General features: G+C 33.8%; 1 protein-coding gene across 4 annotated transcripts in view; it reads left to right on the forward strand.

The window, feature by feature from the left end:
* Positions 1-10,000, forward strand: part of LOC136846590 (EGFR adapter protein-like) — a 1,014,562-nt gene that overhangs the window by 66,829 nt on the left and 937,733 nt on the right. For 2 of the 4 annotated variants that reach the window (XM_067117456.1, XM_067117458.1), the window contains exon 1: positions 2,250-2,458. The exons of the other annotated variants lie outside the window; for them this stretch is intronic. In XM_067117456.1, coding sequence (XP_066973557.1) covers positions 2,383-2,458 — 76 coding nt within the window. In that variant the 5' untranslated portion in view covers positions 2,250-2,382. Of the gene's footprint in view, positions 1-2,249; positions 2,459-10,000 lie in introns of those variants that run through there. 4 annotated transcript variants of the gene reach the window in all.

The raw sequence follows: 10,000 nt of genomic DNA on the forward strand, positions 1-10,000 counted from the left end.
GGGATCTAGCAAGAGAGCTTTTGTGTGTCGCGTGTGATTTGCTATGAATTGACTTCTTTGATCGTGATGCTTCTAGGGTGTTTTATCTTGGCTTGATATTATTATTATTATTATTATTATTATTATTATTATTATTATTATTATTATTATTATTATTATTATTATTATTATTTTTTGACTTCTTTGATCGTGATGCTTCTAGGGTGTTTTATCTTGGCTTATTATTATTATTATTATTATTATTATTATTATTATTATTATTATTATTATTTAGCAACTGCAAAATGCTAAAGAGTTCTTTGAACTACTTACCATCTGACTACCAATTAAATTCAGCAATAATATTAATAATACATAAAATATGATACAATATAATTGCAGAAGAAGATATAATATCTTCTAAAGCAATTATATCGTATTATTATTATTATTATTATTATTATTATTATTATTATTATTATTATTATTATTATTATTATTATTATTATTATATATGAAACTGGGTACGGTATCACTAGAGCGTTGCGTTTTTCCTTATTCTTTTATTTATTTTACTTATTTGAATATTTTTTTTATTCGGGCTCCAAGATATAGTATGTTCACAGATGTTGTTCACCTTCCGCTGTTTATGTGCGTGGAATAATTTCATTCTTTACACACTTGAATACGGGTGCATATATGTATGTATGTATTTATGTATGTACAGAATGTATGTATATATATATGTACACATATATGTATATATAAATATATATTTATATGTACATTATGTATATGTATATATATTTATATACATATATATAATTATATATATTATATATATGTATAATATAAATGTTTATATATATTATACATATATAATATATATATATATAATTATATATATGTATATAAATATATATAAATATACATATATATGTGTGTACACATATATATATACATACATTCTGTACATACATACATACATACGTACATACATACATAAATGCATCCTTATTCAACTGTGTAAAGAATAAAATTATTCCACGCACATAAACAGCGGAAGGTGAACAACATCTGCGAACATACTCTATCTTGGAAACTCGAACATACATATATATGTATGTTTATATAATGTATATATATATATATATATATATATATATATATATATATATATATATATATATATATATATGTAGATACACATAATATATATGTATACTTATATATGTATGTATATATATATATACAGTACGTATGTATGTATCCGTGTGTGTTTATGTATGTGTATGTGCATGTGCGTGTAGATTATAGGGAATTAAGTTGTCAGCCTTATCGGCCCCGTAATTGAAAGGAAACTTTCAGCTGCTTCGCTGTTTTCTCCGGAAATTAAATAACGCATAAAAGAAAAGAGAGAAGGGCAGAGAGTCGACTGTCCTGGTAACGAGAGAGAGAGAGAGAGAGAGAGAGAGAGAGAGAGAGAGAGAGAGAGAGAGAGAGAGATTCATCTTTATTCCTACTTCATTGTATAATATCTTGCAGCCTTGCAATAGAACGCCATCTCGCTCTTTTCCAGAAGAGAGCTGTATCGTGTCAGATGTTAAGATGGAAGTAATATGTACAGACACTCTTATAAATATGTTCTGCATTGTAATAATATCTTCCTGATATAAAATAAGGTTAACGTAGTATTTTTAGGGACCTCTGTGTCTCATTCTTTCTTTTTAGAGTTGCTAATTTATTTTCTGCATTGATCAAAGCATTATTATGGAAAATAGTGTCATAGAGGAAAAGTAAAGAAAAATATCCAGACTTTGCAGTAATATCGTACATACTGACCGACTAATTCGAATGCAGCCGAAGTAATTGGCGACTTCCGCTTTCCGTCATTGCTATTGCGTATTGAACTCGGCCATCTGTTTACTATGATCCAGTCCTCCGCGGCACACGCGCGCGGCTCCCTCGCGCGCTGGCATAGTCTACACGTAGCGTGATTGCTTACAAACTGTAGCAGCGTATTTTGAAGTGAGAAAAAAATATAGCCTTGCGCAAGCGCGTTCAATAACGACATTGGATTCCCGGGATCACTGAGACACTTGAACTATGAACTTTGAGCGTTCAGATAAACTTTGATGTCATTATTTCGCTTTGCTTGAAAGGCCGTGAGAGAGAGATAGATAGAGAGAGAGAGAGTGAGAGATAGATAGATAGAGAGAGAGGGAGAGAGAGAGAGAGAGGCAACAGAAGCATCAGCATCCATTCATATGAGTAGGTGATGCTCAGGTGGACGGACGTGTTTCACAATTGTTTCCGCATTTTCGAGTCCCACTCGAGGGGCAGTGTTCGAGCTTTTTTTTTTTTGGCACCGCGCATGCGCGTCTGTCGTTCGGGGCACCGGAGATGGAGACCCTGAGGGCATCTTGGAAGCCGTTCATACCCCCGATTTTCCGGAAGGCGTTCTCAACCGTCGTCCCAGGTAAGTGCAGTTGAAGAAACATGAGATTATTTTAGATTATTGAATAAGCACAATGAATTGATTCTTCACTGTGTTTTATAAGTGAATAGTTATTTGAAGGTGATTGTGAATAATGTCAACCTTCCTTATAGTGAGAATTATATAAAGAGAAATACGGACGGTACCCTACTTTAGTGTATCTTTTGAAATATTTATATATATATATATATATATATATATATATATATATATATATATATATATATTATATATATATTATATATATATATATACCTGTATATATTATATATATATATATATATATATATATATATATATATATATATATATATATATATATATATATATATATATATTTATATTCATACATACGTACACATACACAGGTATATATACATATATGTATATAGATAGACATAGATATAGATGTATATAAGCTTTTCCAATAATAACATTAATACGAAGATAAAATTGACGGAAAAAAATTACCATTATAGACTACAGTGTAAAGGTTCTTGGCAGCGTCCCTTCGGCCCCTAGCTGCAACCCCTTTCATTCCTTTTACTGTACCTCCACTCATATCTTTCTTCCGTCTTAACAATTATTTCATAGTTCAACTGCGAGGTTTTCCTCCTGTTACACCTTTCAGACCTTCACACTGTCAATTTCCCTACCAGCGTTGAATTACCTCACAGGTCCCAGTCATTGGGCTTTGGCCTAAACTCTATATTCAATTCTATATTCAATAAGCAACTTGTGTAGATATAAAAGTCAAGAAATATTATCGAGCTATGATAGACGTGATAAGATATTTCGTAATATTTGTGTCGCCGAGTAAATGGATGAAATGAGACGCCTTAAAGTCAGAAATTGGACGATATGTGGTATTTTAAAATGACAGAATACTTCAGTATTCCCGTAGAAGATAATTGAACTGGACGAGACGAGTATAACGGCGCCCTCCCCCCCACCATCCCCCGGGGCCTTCGGACCCTAGGGTGCCCATCGAGGCAGTTACCGTGGGTATTCAGCAGCGGAAGGGCGTTATTAAGCGTCATCTAGCGTAAGACTGTATCGTCTGGGAGGCCCTTACTCTTTATCGTTCATTTGTTCTAGTAAATCTTTATATACCCTTTGATGCCTTTTATATCTCCTATTGAAATGTTTTGGTTCCTCTCTGTTCCATTTGAAGTGCAAAGGTATTTAATTGCTGTGTTATTCATTTTAAGTCTAAAGATACTTTTTTGTCCCTTCCTGTTCTGTTTGAAGTCCAAAGGTATTCAGTTTGAGTCCAGACTTATTTAATTGCAAATGCTTTCATGTTGATTCCAAAGGTATTTAATTGCTAAGGTATTCATTTGAAGTCCAAAGATACCTTGTTGTCCCTTCCTGTTCCATTTGAAGTCAAAAGATATTTAATTGCAAGGGTGTTCATTTTGAGTCCAAACTTATGTAATTACAAATGTTTTCATATTGAGTCCAGAAGTATTTAATTACAAAAAAATTTAATTTTGAGTCCAAAAGTATTTAATTGCAAATGTTTCATGTTGAATCCAAAAGTATTTAATTGCAAATGTTTTCGTTTTGAGTCCAAAAGTATTTAATTGCAAATGTTGTCATGTTGAGTCCAAAAGTATTTAATTGCAAATATTTTCATTTTAGATCCAAAAGTATTTAATTGCAAATGTTTCATGTTGAGTCCAAAATATTTAATTGCGGATGTTTTCATGTTGAGTACAAAGGTATTTAATTGCGAAGATATTCATTATGAGTCCAAAGGTATGTAATTGGCAACTCAGTCCAAGATGTGTGATATACTTATCTTATTGGACCATGAAGTCATTCCTCAACGGCAGTAGGTAAACATATCATAATTATATTCCACCTAGGAAATTAGCCTCCCCCCTTTCCCAGGTGGCCTCGGTAGTGTGACGCCAGATAACGGTAAAAAAAAACGATCATTGTCAGCCAGTGCCATGCAGTTTTCGCACAAAAGGCCCAACAAAAACTTTCAAGATGCCTCTGCCCATGTGTTTAGTGTTTTATATATATATATATATATATATATATATATATATATATATATATAATACATATATATATTACGTGTATTTTTTAAACATCAACCGAGTTTTTTTTCAGGTCTTTGCTGAAAAAGTTTTTTTTTTTCTTGATAGAATTCGAAAAGCAGTTCATCTGGGGATGTTATTTAACTAGTGAATATAAAAATAAACTTAATTAACTAAAAAATATAGAAAAATGTCTCCACATATTACTGAGTTGAATGTACAGTAGGCTATATATTTGGAGTAATGAGAAGGCATCGTAGAACAAGACTTGAAAAGCAGGTAAACGCTTATACTACAGTTAAAGAGCATTTTGACAAATATGCAAATCTGCCATAATGCATTATACATTCATTTGAGAATCCTTTTTCAGTTCTGAATATTCCAGCGACCGGAAAGTAACATAACTGTCCATATAATTATAAGTCTAGAATGTTATCTTCGCTTAAAGAGGACAAACCCATTTGATATCTGTTATGGGGACAAGCTGGATTCGTATCCGGCTTTTGAGAGAAAATAAAGAAACCTTAGAATAAAAAGTAAAACGCTTCATGGCTTAACAATCCGTTTATCGCCGTGTTAAAAATGTCATATGAGAGGGAATTATTGTATGTAATAAGTTGGTAAGGATTATATATATTACGTATAACATTTTACAGGATGATTTACTGATTAACTGAATGTTTGTAAATTTCACAAGCATGATGAAGGTTAAAAGAAAAAAAAAGTTCATCTTTTGAAATTTCATGTAGTGAAAGACGAAAAGAGAAAATTGTATGTAATAAGTTGGTAATTATTATATATTACGTATTACATTTTACAAGTTGATTTATTGATTAACTGAATATGTATAAATTTCACCAGCATGATTAAGGTTAAAAGAAAAAAGTTCATTTTTTGACATTTCAATTAGTAAAAAAAAAAAGACAATTTTATGTAATAAGTTGGTAATTATTATGTATTACTCATAACATTTTTCAGTTTGATTTATTGATTAACTGAATGTCTACAAATTTCGCCAGTATGATTAAGGTTAAAAAAAAAAAGGTTCATTTTTTGAAAATTCAATTAGTGAAACATTGAGAAAATTGTATGTAATAAGTTGGTAAGGAGTAAATACTGCGTGTAACATTTTACAGGTCGATTTATTGATTAACTATAAATTTCACCTGCATGGTTAAGGTAAATAAATGTTAATTTTAAGAGATGTCAGTTAGTGAAAAGCAAATACAAGAAAATGTATGCAATAAGTTGATAAGTTATATTACGTATAACATTTTACAAAAAAGAAGTATATCTCAATTTAACCAGACCACTGAGCTGATTAACAGCTCTCCTAGGGCTGGCCCGAAGGATTAGACTTATTTTACGTGGCTAAGAACCAGTTGGTTACCTAGCAATGGGACCTGCAGCTTATTGTGGGATCCGAACCACATTATAGCGAGAAATGAATTCCTATCACCAGAAATAAATTCCTCTTATTCTTCACTGGCCGGTCGCAGATTCGAATTCGCGGCCATTCGCCCAACGAGGAACGTATATATAGCTTGATTTATTGAATAACTCAATTTTTATAAATTTCACCCGTATGACTGAGAAAAAAAAAAGGGTTCATTTTAGGACATTTCAGTTAGTGAAAAACAGTTGCGGGAAATTGTACGTAATAAGTTAATGAGTAAATATTACGTATAGCATTTTCCAGTTTGGCGTATTGATTAACTGAGTATCTATAAATTTCGTCAGTCAGATTAAGGTAAAAAAAAAAAGGGGGGTAAATTTTAAGACACTACAATTAGTGAAAAACAAATTTGGTGTGAATTGATACGACTGATTCATACTGAAACATTGCGTATTGTAATCAAACTTGACTAACGTATAAAAAAAGAGTAAATTTTAAGACATTACAATTAGTGGAAAAACAAATACGGTTTGAATTGATACGACTGATTCATACAGAAACATTGCGTATTGTAATCAAACTAGACTAACGTGTCTGACTGATTGATTTAAAATCCGTAGCCTCACAAACTTTTTCGCTAATGTTTCGTTGCATTTGCCTTTTAGAAATGAATTTATCTTTCGCTTATTACGTTTCAAACTTTCCAGGGAAATTAAAGCTGACGGTTTAGAGCAAGGAAGGCTCTTGTTCTTCATATTACGGGAGGAGAAACTAGATTTAAAATATCCGATTTTTTTTAGATTAGGAGAACAGAAGCTCCTTATAGAATTACACTGTACAGAGGATAAAACGTTTCCCCGTTTTCTTAGTTCTCTGTAAAAGAAAATTGTGCCGGCTTTGTCTGTCCGTCCGTACTTTTTTTCTGTCCACCCCCAGTTCTTAAAGACCGATGAGGCTAGAGGGCTGCAAATTGGTATGTTGATCATCCACCCTCCAATCATCAAATACCAAATTGCAGCCCTCTAGCCTCAGTAGTTTTTATTTTATTTAAGGTTAAAGTTAGCCATAATCGTACTTCTGGCAACGATATTGGATAGGCCACCACCTGGCCGTGGTTAAAGTTTCATGGGCCGCAGCTCATACAGCATTATACCGAGACCACCGAAAGATAGATCTATTTTCGGTGGCCTTGATTATACGCTGTAGCGACTGTACAGAAAACTCGATTGTGTTTTATTTGAGGAATTTTTGCCCCTTTATCCCGCAGGGGGTAGTGCCTTAAGCGAATCTCTTGCGGTGCACTGTAGGCATTACTTAAGGTTCTTTGCAGCGTCTCTTCAGCCCCTAACTGCAACCCCTTTCATTCCATTTACTGTACCTCCGTTCATATTCACTTTATCCATCTTACTTTCCACCCTCTCCTAACAGGTGTTTCATAGTGCAACTGCGCAGGTTGTCCACCTGTTACACCTTTCAGACCTTCTTTACTCTCAATTTCCATTTCACCGCTGAATGACCTCATAGGTCCCAGAGGTTGGCCTTTGGCCTGAATTCTATATTGTATCCTTATAATTTTTGTATTAACCTGAGCAATTATTGCCCTTTCACCTAATTAAAAACCTTTAAAAGCATCAAGACCACTAACGTAAGTCATTTCTGTATATTTAAAATTGAAGATCTCAATATATTGTCAGTTATTTTCCGCTGCCGTATTACATATCTTGCATTACAAATATTGCGTTACAAATACGGTTTTCATTAAGTTAATGGAACCCCAAAGGCTTTTTGTTTATTTACTTTTTGTATGTTTCCACAGAAGGGATTGCCTTTTAAAAGCTACTTATACCTCTGCAATCTTAGTTATCAACTAATATTTGAGTCCATTTTTAAAATTAAAATCTGGGGTCAATCGTATTTTCGCAATTGAATTTGAGCTCTCGGATACAAGATTATTTTTGAGGTAGATGAGAACGTTTATTAATCTTGTTTCTTGATGATTTACCAAAAATGAATGAAGGATACTTTTATGCTAGATATATATATATATATATATATATATATATATATATATATATATATATATATATATATATATATATTGTTACGATGGATCGTCCATTTGATGAGTTTATTTAACAATTACTGTGATTTATGTAGCCTTGCTTTACCTAAGACCCACGTAATCCTGTCAATTAAGGCTAAAAGTTGCGAAAATGACAGACAATTAACTTAATTATGGTCGTAGTTGAAACTAGGTTACTGAATATATTGATTTACTCTGAACACACGAATTAAATAAACCATTTACTCAGCCATCTAGTTCAACAAAAATGAAAAAATGGAAATCTTGATGGAGCTAATAACAGCTCCAACTTTCGTCCCATTTTCGGAACAATGTTTCACCCTATGCTGGGGAATGATGTAACAGCTGAGGAAAATCTTGTGGCGCTCTTATAAGCAGTTCTCAGTATATTATGGTTAGTCCTTCTCCAAACAAGGGTATGACCAGTTCCAAGGCATGCCCGATTCTTAAAAAGACATATCCAGATAACACTTGAATTCCAGGACCTCTCACTTTGTCATTAATTGACTACAAGGGAGTGTATCTTAAATCAGAATATGTTAACACCATGGAGGATACTTTTTGCAGTCTCATTATGCAACACTAATTACTTCATATAATTGACTTCAGAAATGGGATATGGTTTACTAGCCATTTCCTTAGTCAGTGACTGATAAGAAGAAAGAAAATGGACAATAAGGGAGATCTAAAGGGAGGAACTGGGAGTAATTGTCATCTTCAGACTTACCTTATGGTATCTAAATATGATCACTTGCATCCTATGCCCGTCGTCTGTTGGAAGCAATGTTGGCAGTTCCACAAAGGTTAAAGGACAAGGGAAGGCTGAGAGAGAGAGCCGGTGCTTGTGCTCTCACTACTGGTTAACGCTGGTTCTCGACCTGGGTAGTGCGTGGGTGCTTGCTTGCAAGGCGCCTCCCACTTTAGTAGCCTGGGGTAGCCTGAAAATGACAAATAACTCCACAGTACAGAATTCAGGAAAAAGTGGCTTAAAGTATACCCTAACTAAAAAGGTGGCACTAGTAAAACCTACTCTGTTGGATAGGTCCTCGCAATGCTAAACTTATAATCCTCTAAGAAGTTGTGATTTGAAACACAACAGCCAGTCTCTGGCTTCCCTCCCTCGACTGCTGTACACAGAGGAGCTTTTTTGGTGCTTTCTTTTCTTTGTTTTGTGTTTTTGGCTATATATCTACTGTATTAAGGAAGAGGTCGAACAGTATAATATTTGTAATATATATATATATACATATATATATTGTTACGTAAGTCTGGGATGATCATGTATTATTCAATTTACGTAATTTTTCTGACCCTGCAAACCAAGATTAACGTAACCTGCCACCAAGCCAAGTTAACCTCAAAGACAGTCGTTAATTGGCCAAAGGTCGCCAGTTAAGGGTAATTAACTTAACAAGAATATTTGAGATGAATTTGATTTTAAAACGCAACAGTTCTTCCAAACATTCGGACACGAGGCATACAAAAGTATCAGACTTAAAACTGTGTTGCTTACCCTAACCTAGGTATTTTATGGAATAACGGGGTTGAAGCTAACAATATAATAATTTGGCTTAATCTAGTGTAAACACATATACCTAAGGTGGCTAGGAAGAAAACAAAGAAAAAATGTGAAATACACCAGAAGAAGTATTAGTTGTGCTCTTCAACAGAATCAGACTTACCGTGTGAATCTCGTCCCTGGCAAACGAGGACCAGGAGTCGTATTCTGGCAGTCTTCCCAATTCACTAATTAAGATAGACTGTAGGAGTAAAAGTAATAAAGAAACAAGAATATCGTTAGCACGCACGCAGTCACCCTGGTTCAGTGACCGCGTTACTCCTCTGACCGACCTAACTTTGTTCCCGCCAGATGAGGTGGTACTTGACATAAACCCAGGCAATCCGACCTTGACAAAGGCATCGGTCTGCATAGAACTAAAGCTTAAGGGCCACCATAACTGGGGGTCATTCAGGTGTAAACCCTCTCTGAGCTT

The sequence above is a fragment of the Macrobrachium rosenbergii genome, chromosome 15, assembly GCF_040412425.1.
Source record: "Macrobrachium rosenbergii isolate ZJJX-2024 chromosome 15, ASM4041242v1, whole genome shotgun sequence".
Classification (NCBI taxonomy): domain Eukaryota; kingdom Metazoa; phylum Arthropoda; class Malacostraca; order Decapoda; family Palaemonidae; genus Macrobrachium; species Macrobrachium rosenbergii.